The sequence below is a fragment of the Gambusia affinis genome, linkage group LG17, assembly GCF_019740435.1.
Source record: "Gambusia affinis linkage group LG17, SWU_Gaff_1.0, whole genome shotgun sequence".
Lineage (NCBI taxonomy): Eukaryota > Metazoa > Chordata > Actinopteri > Cyprinodontiformes > Poeciliidae > Gambusia > Gambusia affinis.
The window spans coordinates 22344218-22365193 of record NC_057884.1 but is presented as its reverse complement, the minus strand read 5'-3'; the positions used below and the strand labels follow the sequence as shown (position 1 = coordinate 22365193).

Below are 20976 nucleotides of genomic sequence, written 5' to 3'. Positions count from 1 at the left end.
CTACCAGAAACTATTTCCTGGCTGAGCACAAAATGTTTTTAACGGGGTTTTTTTATTGGTAGTAGTAAACCATTGTAAAACTTACCTTTGAAGTCAGATTATCCGTCTTGGAGTCAAATCGACTGTATTCCTCTTAGCTGTACAATATTTCTCTATCGTCTCTTCGCGGTTCTCCTTCTCTTCTTCTGTTGGGTCAACTCTGTTGTGTCCAAATGGTGTATCACAATAAACGTAAATGGTGCATATCGCCCCCTGCTGCTTTTGAGCAGTCACAACAGTCACAAGTGTCACAACCCATTGTGGTACATAGTGCTACCTACTGTGAAGGAATGACTGGGTGTCGTGACATGAGCCAATCAGATGGCTGGGGGGGTACTGGCCCCCCCGGCCCCCCCTCTAGCTCCGCCTCTGGTTGTTGGCAAACAAAATGTTTTGTTTAAAGCTAAATAATTTGTTTGCTAATTAAATATTTAGTTTGAAGCAAAATATTAGCTTTAATCTAAGTTTTTATTTTGGAGCTAAATATTCAACTGTTTTCATTTTATTTACTTAATTTGCTAACTAGATTTTTATTTTGAAGAAAATATTTCACTCTCTAAATAAATATTGGTACGTAGTTTGTAAATGTTTAGTCTGAAGCTAAATCGCTGACTTTTTAGTTTGTAACTAAATATTTTGCTTGCTAACTAAAAATGTATATTTAGTATGTAAACTGGTTTGAAAACTAACTATTGAGTTTGGAGCATCATATTTCGATTGCAAAGTAAATTTTTCCTTTGCAGCTAGTTTTGCTAACTAAATATTTAGCTTGTAGCTAGCTACTTTATTTTGCTCTCTGACATGTTTAGTAACTCAAACTATTAATTTCTGACTGTGTATCTTTACAAATGGCACCGTTAGCAGTAAAATTAGCATTTCCCCAAAACTCCTAACTGTTGTGATTTTGTGTTTCTCTCCTGTTTCCTCAGCCCAGAGCAGACGAGTTCTGGTTCTGAGTTTGGTTCTGGTTCTTTTGGAAGTTTTTCCCTGAAGAAAATGAGTTGTTCCTTCCTATTGTCAGCCAACGACTCAGTTAAACCGGTGATTTGACTTCGTCTGTCTCACCCAGAACCTGCTGGTGTTTCTCGTAAATACCTGGAAACTCCACAGATGTGCTGGGATCCAAACGTCTTCCTGTTTCAGTGTTTTACAATCCGTTTTATTGCCTCTCTCCGCTGCAGCTCGGGTTGTTCTGGAACAGGTTCTGCTCCCTGAACAGATGCAAACCTGCTGCAGCATTACTGCTGGTTTACCAAATGATAAAAACCAGAATGTTAAACAGAAAGTTCAGGAGGTAAAAGATGCATTCGTTAGGGAATTACCAGTGGTGGGCACATTTCAGCTGATGCGCTAATAGCAGAGCTATTTGTTTAGCATTTTAGCTGACTTTGAGATCATTAGCACATGTAGCTTCCCCTAAAATAACTTTTTCTGCATTTCAGAAGTCAAAACTTGCTAGAAAATCTTTGAAACTCTGAAACATTTTATAAGGCAAAAAGGTTTTATTTCATGAAGTGAGAAAATTTCCACGTCTTTTGTAGAAAATACATGAAATGAATCTTAAATTATCTGACTAGTGTACCTTTATGCTAGTCAGCTCTGATTCCATGATTGCTCTGGAAAAGGAACGTTCCTGATATGATGATCTTGTGTTAGCAACAGCAAGCATCAAAACATCCAAGAAACAGCCGCTAAAGAGTTTCAGCTGCAGAGAACAAAGGTTCAGGACGTCCAAGTTCGTCTCTTTCTCTATAAAAATGATCAATTTGGCTGAAATTACATGTACATTTTGTTCTCTTATCCTTATTTTATCCCCTGTAAAGTTCATATATTTTACTTGATACCTGTTGACGCCTCAAAAACGGAGCCAAATTCCTCTTTTGTGCTTCACAATGTTGGCCAGTAGAGCTGCTTCTTCTTCTTTTCTCTGAATCCTCCCTTGGAAAACCTCTTAAAGGAAACGAGTGAGCAGCTACCAGAACCAGAAGTTTGACCAGACAGAAGAAAATCTTGAAAATATTTACTCTGTGGATAAATCTGCTGGGAACTGATATCCTACATCTTTACTATAGAATGATGCAAGATGCACAATTAGCATTCATCAGCATGAATTTCCTTGTTTTTTGGCATGAATTGTCCCCATACGTCTGTATCATCTGTGCAGGTGATCGTTAGATATTTTCCTGCAGACATGAATCAGTCTAAAGCGGATTATCTGTTGTAATAAAAGCAGTGAGGTTCATCCAGACTCTCCTTCCTCATAATCAATCAACTCGGTTTGATTTGGTTTTGCTCCTGGCTCAGAAATTTGATTTTAGCTTAAAGTTGTTTTTTTAAAAACTCATCAATATATTGACTTCCCACACATTTCAAAGGGGTCAAATAAAGGTTTCATAGAGATGAGATGCACTAATGGTGCCCTGAAATAGTAGTGATTAACTGGGAAGTGAACCTAACAGAGGTCGCCTCGCTACACTCTAAAAAACGTTTTCTTGGTTCAACTTTAAAAAATTGAGGCTGCAATTTCCACTCAGTTTTTTAAGTTACCAACATTTCCTGTAATTAAAGACAACCTATTACGCCTTGAACAAGTTAGGATGGGTTTATAGACTAAACAAATGATGCTTGTTACATGTTTAGCACAAAATCTTTCTTAGAAAATGAGATTTTAGTTTTGTTTTAGGGCGTCTTGTCACTTTAAATCAAATCCAAATCCAAACCCAGCTCCATGTTTACACTGGCTCATGAAAATGGATGCAAACAGATACACAATTCAACAAGCGTACGTCTTTGAAAAGCAGAAGCGGAGCCTCCTGCACAGTCAACAAGAATAGAGTGAGAACAATTCGGGAAGTTTAAGTTTCAAAAAGTCAAAATAATTTAGATTGGGTTTTTTTTTGCTTGCAAACTTTTGACTTTTCATACTCAGATATTTTTGTAAAAAAAAAAAAACATTTTGTTTTTTTTCTAGAAAATTTCTGAGATTAATCTACATTTTTTGGTGGAAATTTACTCTACAATGGTCTTACTGTTGGACACGCTCCTATATGGAAGCTAATTTTTTAGAAAATAAGGCAAGAAAAAAAAAAGAAGTAAATTCAAATCAGAAATCGGATGTGTTAGGAAAAACGTGATATTTCTTTTCCCAGCCGTATTGGAGGTCAGTTTTTGGTCTGGAAGGGAAATAAAACCTCCTGTCTGACTGTAAAAAGACCTGCAGGAAGATTCTGCTGCTGCACCTGTGTAAATATCAGCTTCACAAGAGCAACAAGAAGGAAACCTTTGTTTTTGACCTCGCCGCAGCTTTCAGCAGCAGAATGGACAGACTGGCTGTTTGTGGATATTCTCGTGTGCAAACGTTGAACCGAATCCCGCAGGACAGGCAGAGCCTCAACAGAGCGTCCTGCAGACTCCCAGCTTGTGTTCGGACATTTTTCCGTGTCGTGAGCTCGCGCCGCCCTTTCTGTCTGACATTCCTCGTCTTCATTAGCGTCGCTGTTTTTATTACCGGGCTAATTAGCATAGCTTTACAGTGACACCTGGCTCTGTTTCCCAGGCTGAGCTGCGTACAGTACCAGGAGGTCTGGTCGCTGTCAGATGTTCACATGGAGTAACAGATGAGAAACAGAGATCCATTTGTCAACTGGTACCATTAAGCAGCCAGTGTTCCCAGTGTCCCAGACTGGTCAATGCCACAAAGTCATGTGAAAAAATCCCCTGAAATATTCAGTGTCTTTATTAATAAATGCTCAGATAACAATGTATTATATTTTTCTTACTTATCTGAAAAAAGAATAAAAACAGAAACTAACATTTTTAGTCACAAAAAATTTATTTTAAAGGAAACCAAACCATGTTTTAAACTTCCATTTCAGACTTACCTGTTTCTAAAAACAGTCCAATCAGTAAAAAAAAAAAAAAAGTTTTTTTGGAAATAAATTAATGAGCTGAAAGTTGGATTATATTTAACGGGCAATGCAGCGTTACCTAGCAACCCCAGTAGAGTTCCGCCCGTTACCTAGCAACCAAACCTGAGCTCCAGCACATTTTGTTAACTGGTTTTCTCTCTGTATGCAGTACAATGGCTGCTGGAATAGACAATTATGTTGTTGACTTTCCATCCAGCAACCATCTGAACTCAGGGTCAAATTTAAGACTTTTTAAGAACTGATTTTAATGAACATTTTATGTATATTTTATATATATATAGGGAATGGTTGGTGGATCCTGCTGTGAAACTTATGGGGTCGTTTTGTTGCTATTAGTAGTAGCTTTGTGTAGCTTTGTACATTTTTACAGTGTAAATGGCCTCAGTAGTGCCTAGCTTACACGTTTTTTTGCGTAGTATCTGCTTAGCCTCAGATGGGTTCAGATGGCAACAGAAGTGAATCAGTAGAAAAAACAAACACGTTCAGGCAAAATTTGTTTTCATTCACAATAGATGATAAAAAGCTAACCAAATATATTAGCAGCTAGTTAGCGGTAGCCTCAACCACTGACTCAAACTTTTGCCTGACAGAAAAATCCTGAGAAAAAAAAACCTACATAGAATATTTGAGATTAAATAATGTTGCAACAACATAATTTAAAACTTGTAATTAACATATTTAAGGCCAATTTACAGTTTTTTCAACAATTTAAGACATTTTAAGGCGTTAATCTTAATTTTCTCATTCACATCTCTCAGAACAAACCGGACTAAATTGGTGGGAATGCAGCCTACAGCACAAACAGTCAGGGCTGCTGATAAATACGATAGTTTCACAGAGTCAGGAAGATTAGCTCAGCATGGCTGTGGGACTCTCTGGTTTCCTTACATGGTGTTAAATTGTCATGTGAACTTCTGACCTTTGGAATGGAAACATTAAAGTGCATGGCATTAAATGGCATTAAGAATAATTTCTGTTCTGTCTGGAGGTTAAATCTGATGGGTCGTCGGGTTTGCAGATGTTTTCAATGACTTTATCCTCAGACATCTGGAATTATCTGGAAATGCTAACGTGTGCAGTCACTGTTGACTCATTTGACTGTCTGGGGATGTGGACACTTTAAAAATCTAATGAAAGTAGATTTAATAACCAAATAAAGCCTTTTATTCATCCACTTAATCTTCAGATGAGTTGGAGTCTGCGGTGGTGGCATAAAGTTTCCGGCTGCTGGATCCTGCAGAGCCGCTCCTGGCTAATAATTCAAGCTCACTGTGGAGTGAAAGGGAATATTTGCTTTGGCTTTCAATGTGTGGAGCGAAAAGCAGCCGTGTGTTAAGAAAAACAGCAAAGAATGTCAAAGCCTGCAGTAACACATGGACACGTTACACTTGATGAGAGGACTGAGGTGAACTGGAAGGAACAGAGAGAAACCATGTGCGTTCAGGCCTCTGGACGGTTAGCATGAAGCTAAGGTCAAGGTTCAACCTCATCATAGTGCTTCCCTCTGCTAAACAGACAGCCTGTTATTCAAGATACTAATGTCCAGATGTACCAGCATAGGAAAGGAAGCAAAAGTTTCACAGCAGACTGCAGTTTGCTTAGCATTTAGCATGTTAGCATTTTGCTAGCTTCATTTTTCCTGCTAAATTCTAAAGTGCTAATTAACTTTTTGTAACCTTTCAGTTGAATAAATTCAACATTTGTGTTGTACTTTTGGGTTTCATCTTTTAAGAATACTTCAGATACTTCCTGTAAATGCTCTTATTTTGAAAGGGGTGAGGCCTGTTTCCTCTCACTGTCCCTTTTAAAACAAGGATACAAAATCAGAATATTACGACTTTAATCTCGTATTATTTTGTCATTGTCATTATTTCAGTTACATTCTTGTAATATTAAGACCTTAATCTCAGATTATTCTCAAAATATTAAGAAATTATTCTCATATTCTTACAACTTTATTCTGAAATGTAATTTTTTTCCTTAGGATTGTCCTAATACTTTACTGTAGATTCCTCATGATATATTTTTATTTTTTGTGTTAGTTTTCATAAAGTTACTATTAAGTTTATTTTCCTAATATTCAGATGATTTTCTAATTATTTACAAAATAAAATTTTAGTTTTACCCAAAGAAGAAGAAAGAAGATAACCGCCTTGGCGCACTTTGAACTTTGGTAAACCAAGCAGCCCATTGGTAAAAACTTCAAAAACCAAAGATTTGATTGATGAATCCAAACCAAATTATTGCCAAAACGTTTATAGAAAGAGCTTTGCTTTTCCATTGCTGATTTCAAAACTTATATTGGATTAAAAGACTGGATATTAAACCATTCAAACACATTATCGGTGCTTCCAGTGAAGACAAAAAAAGATCTCGCTTTTATCTGACCAAGAAATAAAAGCCAAAGATGGCGCTGGGGTTTTGTCAAGCCGAAGACATAATGAGATTTTTCAGAGTCGGCCGCTGAGAGTTTCCTCCTCCAAACGTCCGGGGCCAGCAGCAGGTCAAGCCTCTCTTTGTGATTTATGGTTTTCTTTATCAGGCATAATGATCGCTCTCACAATTAGCTGGAGACACGCTATCAGAGGCCGGCTCTGTCTCAGGGCTGACCCTCGCAGACGCAGCTGCCTCTTAACGACAGCAGAATCGGGGTTTTTGGTTTTAATGGCCGGAAATCGAGGCTTCAAGCGCTCGTTTCGCCACCTCAGAGGAACGGCTTTACCTCGTCACCGCAGAGCCACGGCGGTGATTTCTGCGCGTGTCACGCTGCGCCCTTTGAGGATTTTAGTGGCCCAGTAAATCGTCGTTCTTAGTACTTCCTTGCTGCTTTTAGGTTTCGGTGAAGGTGAATTTTTAAAGGTTGAGATAAATTATAGGCGCCATGAGTCAGGGTGAAATGTAAAAATGCAAAGTAGCAACACAGGCAGGAAAAATGAGTGAAAATATGGCCTGACTTACTTCTAGAATTAAAATTCACCTTAAGGGAACATTTGAAAAGTTTCTCTTGAGGGTTGGACAGAACACAACCTTCAGAGAAAGTTCAGGCCAGCCTCTCTGAAGGCTGCAGGTTTTATGACCTTTAGCTTTCAGGTAGCCTTACTCTGATACTGAAATAGCAGTTTTTTTATGCAACAAATGGGAAACATTCACTAATGTTTAGCGTAAAGTTTCCTGAAAAAACAGCGAATCGTTTGATAAACATTACAGGAAAGTTAGCTGCAAACTTTGTTGACGTTAGAACATGTCTGGGGAACGTTAGCTACTGCAAATCCAATGAAAGGTTTGCTAAACGTTACGGAAAGGTTGACATTTTACCAAAACTTTAGATGCAAAAATAAATGTTTGGTAAACAGCCACTAAAGGTGCCTGCAGTCTGCAGCCTAAGTGTTTCCAGAAGTCCAGCTAATGTTCTGTTAGCAAAACAAATTGGTTAATGATGTTTGTTAAAGGCTACTGAAAAGCTAACTGCAGCTCTCAGGAAACATGCTGACTTTAAATAAAAAGGTAAGAAAATGTCTGGGAAAAGTTTCTGGAAGGTTTGTTCCAGATTTAGCAAATTATTTCTAAATAGAGGTGAAAATAAAGACATATTTAATAAAACTTAATTCACTAACGTTATCCAAACAGTTAGCAAAACATTGTGGTTCGGCTAAGATTAGGCTAGCATCTAGACAAACTCGCTAATGCTAATGGAAGTTAGCGTTAGCTTTTAAAAAGTCAGTTGACATAAAAAATAAGTTAGATGATCAGTTTGGAAACATTAACTGAAACTTACTCAAAATAAAGTCTTTAGGAAATGTTTCAAAATTCATAGTGGATGGAAAAACAGAAAATAAAGGTCAGACAATGAAACATCTGGAAAATTGGCTTAAAGCTGCAAGAAATGTACTTAGTGGACTTAAAAAAAGATTAAGATCGAGTGATGTTCCATAAAGGAGTTCATTTAGCAAATCTTAGTTGAGTTCATAGTTTGTTTTTATAAAAGAAAATGAAAAACTGGCAAGTTTGGCTAAAAGTGAATAAACATTTCCCAAATACTTATTAGTTATAAAGAATAAATGTTTAGGAAAGTTTGCTAAAGGTTGCTAAGGATTAGCGGTGCACCGAATACCGACCTGTTAAAAATCCTGACCTGCTGATTCCGATTTTGGCCGATACCAATTTGTTTTTGTCTAAAATGTAGACAAAAACAAATTGTCTACATCGTCTACAAAAGTGAGACGACGATTGTTAACTGCAAACATATAGAGTTGATCTGGTGGGCTGTTCTGCTAGCCAAACCTCTCACAGCAGATTTAAATACCTGGTTAAGATCGGCTTCACATGTAAAAATCGGCCGATCATTAATTTCCCAAAATTAGATAAATCGGCCGGCCGATAAATCGGTGCACCTCTACTAAGAATGTAGCTGGAAAACTTTGGTTACACTTAGTGAACATGAAAGTTAGTTAAATGTTCACCAAACGCTACCAGACATTTATTTACAACATTTAGCTAAACTTTGATAAACGGTCAATTGATAATAAAAAAAAGTTACTAAGAACCGTTAGCTAAAAGCTAACTCTCACCAAGAGATCTCTGAACAGGTTCTGGATATTAAAACTGTAATCTGATCTGGGCTGAAAGGTATTTGCTTTTTGGCTGCAACATTATCAAGATTTCACTTAAAAATAAAATATAAACATATTTTTCAAAGGAAATCGTAAAGAAACCTTCAGGAGAACTTCACAATGGACGCTAACTGAATAAAACAAGTTAACAAAAACATTAAAGAAATAAACCGATTCTGTAAAAATGTGATGCATTTGATCAGGCAGAAGACGTTGTGAGATGTTTAGCTACAGCCGCTCTCCACTGTCTGCTGCAGAAAACAGAAATGACCCTCAACCCCACTGGGTTTTGAATTAATTAACAAGCATCATGTTGTTGCAGTGCAGCCGTCTCCTGGAGTTCATGTTGCTTTGACTTGACCTGAAACGTCCTGGAGCTACATGCTGCAGAACATCCCGCTTATTTAGAGCCGCTTCTGCACAACAAGGGGAAGATGATTAGCATTACAAAGAGGATTTTAATATTGTGGCAAATTCATGTCAATTATTTAATGAAAGGCAGTTTCTCTTAGTCATAATTTAACAAAACGATGCCCTGAAGTCAGAGCGAATCCCCAACATCTAGAAATAAAAAAATTAACTACAAAATAATGATTAAATACTGTGGTTGCAGGAGACAAAGAGATGTTTCAATTCACAGTGCAAAGAATTTTAATCAGTGTTAAAAGCCTGATGGGAAAGCTAATGCTGAACAGCATCCCAGAGTCCTGTAATAAGTTAGAAAACAGGTTTACAGCCTTCGCTGCCAAGCATTTCATTGGTTATCTGTGCAGAGATCGCCTTACAAGGATTCATTTCAGTTTCATCTTTCCCTGGAAATGCAACATGAGCTTGTTTTAATGTCCCTCCATGAAAAATTGCAGTTGGAGGATTATATTTTTCGATCCAAAAAGAAAAATACACCATCACCATGCATTTAATTTGGTTAGAATGAAAACCAATCTGTTTAAAAGCCTCTTTTTTTGTGCACTTCATGCATTGTTTCGGCTGAGCTAATTAATATCCGCCAGCCTCGGGCTCCCAGCATGCATCGCAGCATGTCGCCCACTCAGCCAGACGTCCCGGCAAATTGGGACTACACACTGTCACAAGTCGTGTCCACAAAAAACAAAAGCCTTTACAGATGTTTACCCTGCGAATCCTCTGCAGAAAACCGCAGACATAATTTGTCAGATTCACAGATTATTCCAGGCGTTTCTAAGTGCTGGATGTTATCAAACGGTATGAAAGTTTTCAAAATTAAAATTTTTAGATATTTGTAGAGGTGGACACCGCTACATCAAAAACTATTGTTGCTTCCCAAAAATGTACATTGATATATGTTTAAAAAAATAAGAATTAAAAAAAGCTTAAATATTAGCAGTGATGGGCAATGCTAGCTAAAACATTAGCCAAAAATGTACAGCTACATATGTCTTTGTTTTAAACTGATTAAATATTTGCAGTGGTGATCAAGGCTAGCTAAGAAACTAGCTATGTGACCCAAAAATGTACAATTTTGTATGTTTTTCTGTTTTTAAAATTTGCAGTAGTGGGAAGTATTAGCTAAAAAATGTAGCACATATGTTGTTTTTTAAATTCTTAGATATTTGCAGTGGTAGAAACTGATAGGTAAGGCGCTAGCTGCGCTAAAGCTAAAGTATTAATCATAAACAAGTCTGCTAACATGCTACACAGTATTTGGCAGAAGCTAACGCTAATGCTAAAGCGCTAAGCAACAACAACGTTTACGATGACAGTCTATCGCTCATTTGTAACTAAACACTTACAAGAAGTGAAACTTTCATTGTTCTGACAACAAAATGGATTTTTACATTTTGAAATACAACAACGGTTTTACTTTAATTTAGTTATTTTTCTCCACAGCGATTTCTCCAACACATTGTAATGTCATTTATTTCTGTACGCTTTGATAGACTTAAACTATTTTAAGTCTGATAAGTTGATAATTCTTGTTTAAAGCTGATGAAAACATAAAATTTTTTATATCAAGTCAGGCCAATAAAAAATCGATTGTTCAGACAGAAAAGTGAGCTCTGCACGTCTTTCCTCCATTGTTGGGTGGTTTCTATTGAACAAACGTTTTAGTCGTTTTATCGCAGTAAAAACAAATGAAATAAAATCCAAACCGATGTTTGGACACGAACTCTGTTTAATAGTTGAGTTTGTAAAAACCTGCAGCCGCTGCCAGTCAGGTAATCAGTGTTTGTCCCTTTTCATTAAATTTGCATCAGTCGGGCCTCCTAATTGCTGTTCATTGATTTCTAAAGACTGGACTGAACAGAGAAGCATTTTTCCTTTTCCTGCACGCAATGGGCCTGGTTGTCAACTTACATATTTGAAAATCTCAGCACAATGTTTCATTGTGTGGAGATTTTCCACTTATAGTCCCGTTCTTCAGTGACATTCACAGACCGCCGCCATTAGTCACTGGATATCTAAACAACATGTAACCGAACTGCATTTACAAAAGGTTCAAATCTCCATGAAACCACAGTCAGTGTTTCCATTTAACGTTAGCAGAAGATGTAATTCTATATGCACGCCAGAAATATTAGCACAAGTTTGCTTATTTTTTCCTTCTGCAGACTGAAACCAGAGCAAAGTGTTCAGAAAACACCGAGCAGCCAGGACACAAAAGAATAAACATTAGTTTGGTTTCCAGTGTGGAAAATTCACATTGGAACGAGAAAAAAACAAAAATCAACACAAGAGTTCACAAAAAGGGAATTGCTGCAAAAAATATCCACAGGAAAGCTTCCTATGTAACCTCATCTTTTTACCAGAATATTTATGAAATTAATCTAAATATTTCAGATTTTATGTGGCAACTTGTTGACTTTTGAAACACAGAAATGTCTTGAGTTTTTTTTGTCTTGTAAATTTCTGAAATTAATCTCAAAATTTCAGAAGTTTATTCTGTTTTTGTGTTTTTGACACAACTGAAAATGAGTTTAAGCACTTTAAACTGCTTTGTTCGATCCGTTAAACGTAGAGATCGGTTAAACGTAGAGATCGGTTAAACGTAGAGATCCGTTAAACGTAGAGATCTGTCTAAACGTAGAGATCGGTTAAACGTAAAGATCGGTTAAACGTAAAGATCGGTTAAACGTAGAGATCCGTCTAAACGTAGAGATCCGTCTAAACGTAGAGATCCGTCTAAACGTAGAGATCCGTTAAACGTAGAGATCCGTCTAAACGTAGAGATCCGTCTAAACGTAGAGATCCGTCTAAACGTAGAGATCCGTTAAACGTAGAGATCCGTTAAACGTAGAGATCTGTCTAAACGTAGAGATCCGTTAAACGTAGAGATCCGTTAAACGTAGAGATCCGTTAAACGTAGAGATCCGTTAAACGTAGAGATCCGTTAAACGTAGAGATCTGTCTAAACGTAGAGATCCGTTAAACGTAGAGATCCGTCTAAACGTAGAGATCCGTCTAAACGTAGAGATCCGTTAAACGTAGAGATCTGTCTAAACGTAGAGATCCGTTAAATGTAGAGATCCGTTGGACATGAGTTTGTGTTTCTGACGTAAAGTCACCAATCGGCCATCTGAACATGTTGAACGTTGTGGCTCCAGTTATTTGTACCAGTTTTGTCTCGGTGGTGGCGCTGTGTGTGTGTGTGTTGGTGTGTGTGTGTGTTGGTGTGTGTGTGTGCGTGTGTGTGTTGGTGTGTGTTGATGTGTGTGTGAAGATGCCCCGTCTGTGAGCCGGCTCCTGGGACGCCGCACCGCCACATTGCTGGCAAGTGTGTACTTCCATAGAGAAACTGTTTGTGTTCGTGGGAGCCAGGTGGCCCCCGGGGGCCCCGGGCGGAGCCAGCACCTGCCAGCTGTCCCCTGTGCCTCGGCTTGTTGTTGTGTAACAGTTCCTGCGACGCGCTGAGGGCTGAACGCTGCAGCTGCTGTTATTATCATCCTCCGTTTTTATCGTTCACCAGATTCCATGTTTCGTGCTGAGGCTGCAGTTTTTATTATAAATATGTTATAAATACACAACGAACAGCCGGCAGTTGTCGCTGTGCTGCATATTAATGTAACAAGAGATTAACAATTTAACAAGTTTTCTCCTAATTAAACTCAAGTCAGTTTGAACTGAATGAGTTGGAACCAGTTCCTCTCGGACAGAGACGTTTTCTACCAGGTTTTCCTCTCGGACGCCATCTTGTCCTCCAGGTTTCCTGTCTCAGAGGAAGAAAAGCTGGACCACAGCATCACTGAGCCAATACCATGCTTCACTGTAGTAATTATGTTTGATTACAGCATGAAAACCTCCTGAGTTACAGCTGGTCAGAGTTTCAGTTTCCAGATGGATGAATGGATGAACGGATGGATGGATGGATGGATGGATGCTCTCTCCTCTGTCCTCCGCCACCGTGATGATTTCTGAAATGAGTTCATCCTCGGGGTTTCCGAAGGTCGCCAGCTCAACGCTGAGCTGCTGATTCGAACCAGAGGAACAACGATTCGCTTCCCTCGACTCGTCGCTCCGTTCCGTCTGCTGGGGAATCAGATGGAGGAAGATTTGGGAAATAAAGTGGAGGGGCGTTTCAAATTAACACGGGAAGCACGAGACGTTCTGGAGGCCAGAACCAGAGCAAAACAGATCCGGAAAACGACGAATCAGGAATCTGGAAACCAATGTTTGCAGAGTTCAGTGCATCACAAAAGGTCGATGCTATTCGTTAGCTTCCTTCGTCTTATGATTTTGTAACATTCAACACCTCCGTCCATTTTTATTTTTGTAAACAGAGTGCTGATGTTTGTCACTTTGGGGTTGTACAATTGTGGTCACATTTAATTAGCAGTATGAAGGCCTTGCAAAAGAAAAAAATAAATCATAATTCAGCATAAAGACCTGAGGTGTAAACATATCGATATTCAACATGGTCCACAATCCACTGGCTGTTCCTCTAAAGAGTGGAAACACGTTCCACCTATAGCCAGAATGCTCCAGAGCACTTCATGGTGATTTGTCATCATATTTGCGTTGATCCTTGTTAAACACAATCCCATCTTTAAGTACCCGCAGTCGGATAAAGCAGGGAGGAACGAGGAGGCCTGACACAGAAAGCGCAGGTGAAAAATTGAAGCCGACAGCAGAGGAGGCAGACCGGAGCGAGGAGCAACAAAACGGCGTGAGATGGCGTTTTCTTGGCAGCGCTCCCTGAAGCGCTGCACATTCCCGCAAGATTAATTCAAGCCACTTCTGTTTTTGTTATTCCAGTCTGCAAATTACCCCCAGATTACAGGGCAACAGCTGTACAGCCACTTCAACCCCCAGACCCAACCAAGACAAACATCACACACTCTGGACGGTTTTCCACTCCGCAACCTGGCGCTCCACGGCGAGATTAATGAAACAGATCAGACGCCGCAATTACAACCACAAAGAAGTATTTATTAAACCTTTTTTTTGTTTGTTTCTTTCAGTTAGTCATAGCTGCTCCAACACGTGTATTTACAAAGACATGGCGTTTTTGTAGAAAAGTCTGGTGAGAGACGGAACAGGGGAAACGTTAGAAGAGTTTAGACGAGGCTCGTTGAGGCACAAGGTTCAGTCACTGCCACGGTAAAACAAGTGTGTGGTTCTGTGCCACGGCCACGTCTGTCTGTGGGAGCAGAAACGTTCCCACCGACAAAAACACACATCAGATAATCAGGTAAAGAAGAACAGATCATGAAAAACAAGGAGGAGGTGGTAGGAGCTACAAGGTACCTAAATCAGGTGACAGAGAAGAAGAAGTCCATCAGAAAACGTTTTTCACCTTCCATGTTGCAGATTTTCAGAATAAAACGTGGATTTCATGCAGAAATCCAAGCTTTTAAAACCGACAGATTATTAGGGCCATGCAAAGAAAAGGTAAAAAATAAGATCACGAGAATAAAATCAAAATAACACAAGGATAAAGTTGTAGTATTACAAAAACAGAGTGATAATATCACAACGTTCTTCTTGTAATAGCACAACTTTACTGTTGTAGTTTTGTTTTTCTAAGAATGGCCCTGTGAATGTGAAGATAAAACAGAAACAGTCGGACAGATCCGCCCCGTTTTCACTCTCCATTCTGCGATATTAATGATTGTAACGCCACCAGACTGCATGTCTGAAACCTGCATCAGCTGTTTGGACAAACATATCTACAGACATGAGGCTGCTTGTTTTTCTGGTTTTATATAAAAGACATACAAAATGAAAGTCGGCAGGTTCGGTATCAAACTTGTTCATATTGTTAATGTGTCGACTGAGTTTCCTTAAAAAGAGGTGCTGAAGGATCCAGAGTGGGTCGCAACAGGCTGACCGCTGGGATACACAGTATCCAGGAAAAGATCCGACTGGTGTTGGTCACTGGGCTGACTGGAGGCCGTCATGAACCCGAGATGCATTTTTAAAATTCAGTCTCAACAGAAAAAGTCACTCAACTATTTCACCTCCTCGACTCCATTTTTGTTTTTGAACCATCATGACATCAGTTTATGAATTAAATGATTATATTTCGTCTTTTCAAGTGAATACCACAGTGGTCTGGTTTCACCCTCGGGTTTAAATTCAGTCCAAACAGTAATACCACTTTGCCAACTATATGAGGAAGAGGAAAAAAAATCCAGAATAAGGTTGCTGACGGATGGAGGCGATAATTCTACCCAGTTAAAACAAACAAAATCAGCTCCAAACGTCGAACGCTGACGGGGATTAGTACAGAGATCTTGAATTACATTTTAAATTGGAACTCCAGCGGTTTTACTCATCAGTTTCAGTTTACCAAACATTATGAATGTTTTGATTTACTAATTTATATATATTTAAAACAAGAAGGCAGGGTTTTATGAAAAGTTTGAGTTTTGGAGCAGCTTGTTCCTCCATGTGGGAATTGGAAAATTTGATAAACACTTAACTTTTATGATTAGGTCAAAAATTAAAGATATAAATTAAATGTAAATGTTTCTATAATGGGTTTGTGTTGAACTGTTGTCGTCTTTGGACTAGAAAGCTGGTAAATGTTATTTCAGAAAAGAGAAGCAAGGAGAAATTCTCATTGGGGTAGTCAAGCCAAGACACAATCAGGCTAAAAGCTACTCAGAGTTGAGCTAATAGCCATCATAAAAAGTCAAGCTAATTGCTGCTATTGCTTGTCAGCGTCAAACTAATAGCAAATCAAATTGGGGTAATCAAGTTCCGAAATAATCAGGCTCAAAGCTACTCAGAGTTGGGCTAATAGCCATGAAAATCTAGCTAACAACCACCTAGAGTTGGGCTAATATGCTTGATGGGGCTACTTAAAATTATGCTAACAACTACTTATTGCCAAGCTTATTTCTGCTCTAACTAGTCAACATCAAGCTAATAGCAAATCAAAGTTAGGCTAACATCAGTATAGCTAACTACTCAAAGTAAGTCACTGAGTGTCAAATTAATAGTTTTTGAAGTCAAGTTGTTAACTGCTTGGACTCTTAACTAAAAACTATTCAGCTTAGCAACTAGCCAAGCATATTTATTCACTTAAGCTAACAGCAAGTGACAGTGTAGTTTATAGCTACACTCAATTTAAGTAACCAATTTAGCTAAATAGAGGTAAATGAAAGCTCCTGAATTATTTATCGGATCACAAATTTAGGGCAATTTGTGGTTCTACATTTTAAGAAAGATATATATATATATATATATATATATATATATATATATATCAAGATTAAGTGATTATGAAATTGAATATGAAAACCATTTTTTACTTTGACAAAAGTGAAAAATTAAAGTTTAGATGTTAGCTTGACTCCTCAATGGGAATTTCTCTGATTTTCTAAATAATACAAAAACTGAGCTTTCAAAACGGACATTTCTCAAAACCTCTATAGAAACAATTTTCATTTAAAATTAGGATAAAGAAAAGTTTATTTTGCTATTTTGTAAAAGTTTGTGAGCATTGAAAAATGTTATAATTCTAACAAGACTTGTAATTATTACATATCTTACACTTATATGGTACATAATTACATTCTCGTAAAAATTATTCTGACATCTTAATTATTATTTTTTATTAAAGCTTCTCTTTTAATAATTTTAAAACATGATCCTGAAAAGTTAAATTGTATTATTTAATGCAAAGTTTTAAAAAAATTCACACTTAAAACACAATTATTTCCTTAAAATGTGTTAATTAAAACATGCTGATCTCCCAGTGACTAATAAAATGTTGGATTATTTGATTTTCAGTGTAAATCCTGATTACTTTTTGTACTTTAACACTGGAGAAAGCAGTTAACACGAGGCTTTGTGCTTTCCCAGCTGACTGGATATGAATGGAGCGTAGCATTGAAACCATCTCCACACGTTTTCCACTCCCTCGTTTTCCCCTCTCAGCTCAGATTGTGTCGACCGCACTCTGTGTTTTCCTTCTTCTCTGGGGGTCAATTTTTCATTCCAGAAATAACCGCTATGCGGGGGTACATGGTGTATTTTCTGTTCAGACGACACTTTACCCAGGATCAAAGGCAGAAACCGAATCACTCAGCCGGCAACCCAACGCGCAACTCTGCTGCCTGCGTCGTGAATTGTTTTTGCTGTTTCACTGATAAATCTCACCCAATATGGAGCCCAGGTTGTGCCAGATGTAAAAATAAAAAAAATAGTTTTTGTTGGGGGTGCCAATATTTGTGGGAAGTATGTTTTGAAGATATTAACATACACTGCAAAAACACAAAATCGTACCAAGTCATTTTGATCCAGTAACATGGGAAAATGTGTTGTTATAAGTGAAGTTATCTGCCAATAGAACTAGTACTTTTTCATCAATAGTAAGGAATTTTTTACTTAAGCAATCTGAAAAGTTTCTTGTGAGTTAGTTTTGTCTTATCTCAAATATGCTAGAAATTAGACCAAAATTAAGATTTTGTGTTTTTGCAGTGTATGAATAGCTTTCTGACAATATAGAAAATCCATCAGAAAAGAAATTTATGGTTTTGGAAATCAGGTATCATTTAATTTATTCAGTAGCTTTAATAATGAAGGGTGATAATAATGATTTGGCTCCAGTTATCTAGATTTATTTCTTTATTTTGCAAATAATTTTTAAAAATCCCAACTAAAGATTTTCACTTCAATCGATTTTTCTTAAATTTCTATTTAGTATCAGATTATTATGCTGAAATAAATACAATTAATTTGTTTTTTATGCATCTTTACCAGAAGTGCCGATTATTTCAGACAGTGTTTGGATGTGTGGTTTATTTTAAATATACGGCCATTCAAAGCTAAAATCTATTAAACTTTTGTGAACATATTTTTTTAAATAAAAAATAAAAGTGAAATTAAATAAATCTGTCCAAACTGCTTACTAAAGCAATCTGCTTAAGAACTGACCTGAGTTTCCCCACTTTTAAAATCGCTTCAACATCTGGCACTAACTGAGCTCCATATTTTTAACTTGCTAAAGGGAATTTTTCTGAAATTATTTGTCAGAAATATGAAGAATAGCAAAACCTCTGGCAGCAATTATTTATATTACAAAAACATTAACATTGATTATTTTCTCCAAGACTCAAAAAATGTGCCAAAATTAAAAGCTTGAGGTTTCAGAAATGTTCAAGCTGGAGTTGTGTTAGTGCAAAAATAGGTTCATTTAGAAAACTTTTTTTTCAACGCTCTACTAGTATTGCTAATAATTGTGGAAAGGAGTGTATATGTGACTTATTTTAAAGAGATTCAACTTTTAAGTTTGAATTTGTGAAACATTAATATTTGTTGTTTGTAGAGGGAAAATAAAAATAGTGAAAATATTTAAACAGCTTACTGGGAGCTTACTATGACTTTAATTTTTACTCTTGGCACTAACTAGGTACCATAATCCTTTCTCAAGGTGAATTTCTCACATTATTTTTGTAAGAGTGGCACCAACAATTTAGAAAAACATTTATTTCTTAACGTTCATGAGCTTTCTACTGAGATCATTCTACCAAATTATAGGCTGGAATCGTTCTACAGAAATGATGTATTGTTTTATTTATTAGACATTTTTTACGCATTTCGAGAAATTGGGTGATTGGTGTGGGGGCTATTTTAAAAATATTAAATTGTGAAAGCAAAATAAGCAAATTACCAATAGTTTAAACTATTTCCTCACCTTCATCCTTTTTTTTTTTGGCAGTTGGCCCTTGCGGAGTTCCGTACATTTGTATTAATCAAGGGGAATTTCCCTCCAGATTGGCATAAAAAAGCTGTTCTTTTCATTGATCTCATGTTCGGCACGGATTCGTCCCTGAATTTTAAATTTGCCTGTATTTACAGTAGCAGTGTAAATAGTGATCCACGAAAACAAGAGTGTAACAACAAAACTACGTTTGTGACATTCGTCAGTGGCAAATTCAAAACACAAATACTCGACTTCTACACCCTGATGCACGCCAACCTCTTCTTCTTTTCCTAAACTTTAGTTAAAAACAACGAGCTCCATCACATGTGATCATTCCAAACAGACACAAACTCTTTTTTTTCTTTCTTTTTTCTCCAAACATAAGTGTAATATGAGCTAACATCCTGTGATGGGTTTTTGTTTTTATTGCCGTTCTAACTGTACTTACAGACTAAACCGGAACAGAAAAAAAAGCACAAGGATTTCACAATAAATAGGAAAATAACATTTTGCCTGGCAAAACTCCTTGTTCGCTTCTGCTCTCCGTTCAAATATTTTACTGTACACCCGTGTTGGCTGCTACAATTACATGGTAAATAATAAAAAACAAAACAACAAAGAAATGCATTAATTGATCATTAAATTGATTCTGTCCAAACACTAAGAGATGAGTGCTTTTCTCTAACGGCTCCACAGTCCGCGACGATGCGTCCTTTCTAACCTGAGAGGAAGGTTAAGTCGTCACAGCAGCAGCGTCCTCCATTGTTCCTCCCGCAACGAAGTGACACGAAGTTCCCAAAAAACGAAACGAAAGGGGAGAAAAAAAATGTCTGTAAACTTTTTTTTTTTCCAGGATCCTGCTGTGCTTCTTTGCTACTCGAGCTAATTAGTGTCGCGGTTGTGAAGACGGTGTCCCGCGTGGGGACGTTTTTAAAAATAACGGTGAGTGATCTGCATACTGTGGATTACAGCGAAGCTCTTCCGCCTCGAAGAGCCACGAAGTCGACAAAAACAAGCAAAGGCTTCACCTGCTGAAGTCTCTTCCTCTCTCCAACAGAGATTAGGATTTTTAAATTTTATTTATTTTTTTTAAAAAGTGCTCCTTAAAGAGGGAGGTGTAGAGCGGCAAGCTGTGGTCCAATCAGGACAGTCCTTTCCTCGGGGTGAGGCGTCTCGGCCGCTATAAAGACAAGATGGCTGCCAGGAGCATCAGGGCAGAGCTGAGCAGCAGGATGGAAAACCGTCGCCGACCGGCAGAGTTCACGTCTTGTCTGGCTGGTTCCGGCGACTCGTGATTGATTCCATCTGAAGAGGAAAAAAAAATACATTTTTAATCAAAACCTGGCTTGGTTTTTACTGGAAGTTTCAGTTTTAAACGTCAAAGTTATGGTTGCATTCAACTCATGACGTTTTGTCTCCCTGCTAACAGTTTTCCACAGAACCTCATAAAAATATATTTTAACACATTTCACTGGGACTTTATGCGACTACATCAGTGTTTTAGAAACACAGTAGATAGAAAAAAAGGAGTAAATTTCCAAAGTCACAATCATGAGAAGAAAGTCATATAATAAAATCTAATTTAGTCAGAGAAAATAAACCGTAATAACATAAACTGTTGCTACTGTGACCTTATTCTCTTCATATTACAACTTTATTCTTATATGTGACAGTTCGTGGATAGTTGTTTGGTGGAAATATACTCCTTTTTTTCTAAGAAATTTTGAGATTAATTACAGAAAGTTTTTTTTTCTAGAAAATATTTGCATTCTTTTTGTTTCTCAAGAAAATCTCTGGGATTAATCTAAAAATTTCTCAGGTTTTTTTTTTTGTGCTTTTGTACTTTTCAAAAATGTCCTTGTTTTTTTCTAGGAATGTTCTAAGATTATTCTCAAAATGTTGGGATAGAAAGAAAAGGAGGAGTAAATTTCCTCCGAAAAAAACAAAACAAAACAGAAATTTTAAGATTACAGAAAAAAAAGAAAAATTCAGTTTTACCTAGAATATTAATCTGAATATATCAGTGGGTTTTTTTTTTAATATCTTTTTTTAATATTTTGAGAATAAAGTTGTAATATAATGGCTTTATTGTCATAATACGACTTTATTCTTGTAATTTTATATATATATACATATATATATATATATAAATATATATATATATATATATATATATATATATATATATATATATATTGTTTGGCTTTATTTCTCTGTTATAGAAATCTGCCAAACTGGTAAAAAACCCAACATTTATCCGTCCAAATCT

General features: G+C 37.2%; 1 protein-coding gene and 1 long non-coding RNA gene across 4 annotated transcripts in view; one reads left to right on the top strand and one right to left on the bottom strand.

The window, feature by feature from the left end:
• The window catches only part of LOC122846979 (ephrin-A5b-like), a 105918-nt gene that overhangs the window by 6694 nt on the left and 78248 nt on the right, over window positions 1–20976 (bottom strand). The window contains exons 5-6 of one of the 3 annotated variants that reach the window (XR_006373301.1): window positions 19429–20012; window positions 13056–13078 (exon numbers count right to left, since the gene is read on the bottom strand). Coding sequence is in view for 1 of the 3 variants with exons in the window: in XM_044144291.1 (XP_044000226.1) it covers window positions 19888–20012 (125 nt within the window). In the remaining 2 variants the exon portion in view is untranslated. Of the gene's footprint in view, window positions 1–13055; window positions 13079–15259; window positions 20013–20976 lie in introns of those variants that run through there. The other 2 variants (XR_006373300.1, XM_044144291.1) reach the window with 2 other exon arrangements.
• The window catches only part of LOC122846981, a 50997-nt gene that overhangs the window by 13108 nt on the left and 16913 nt on the right, over window positions 1–20976 (top strand). The window lies entirely within an intron of this gene.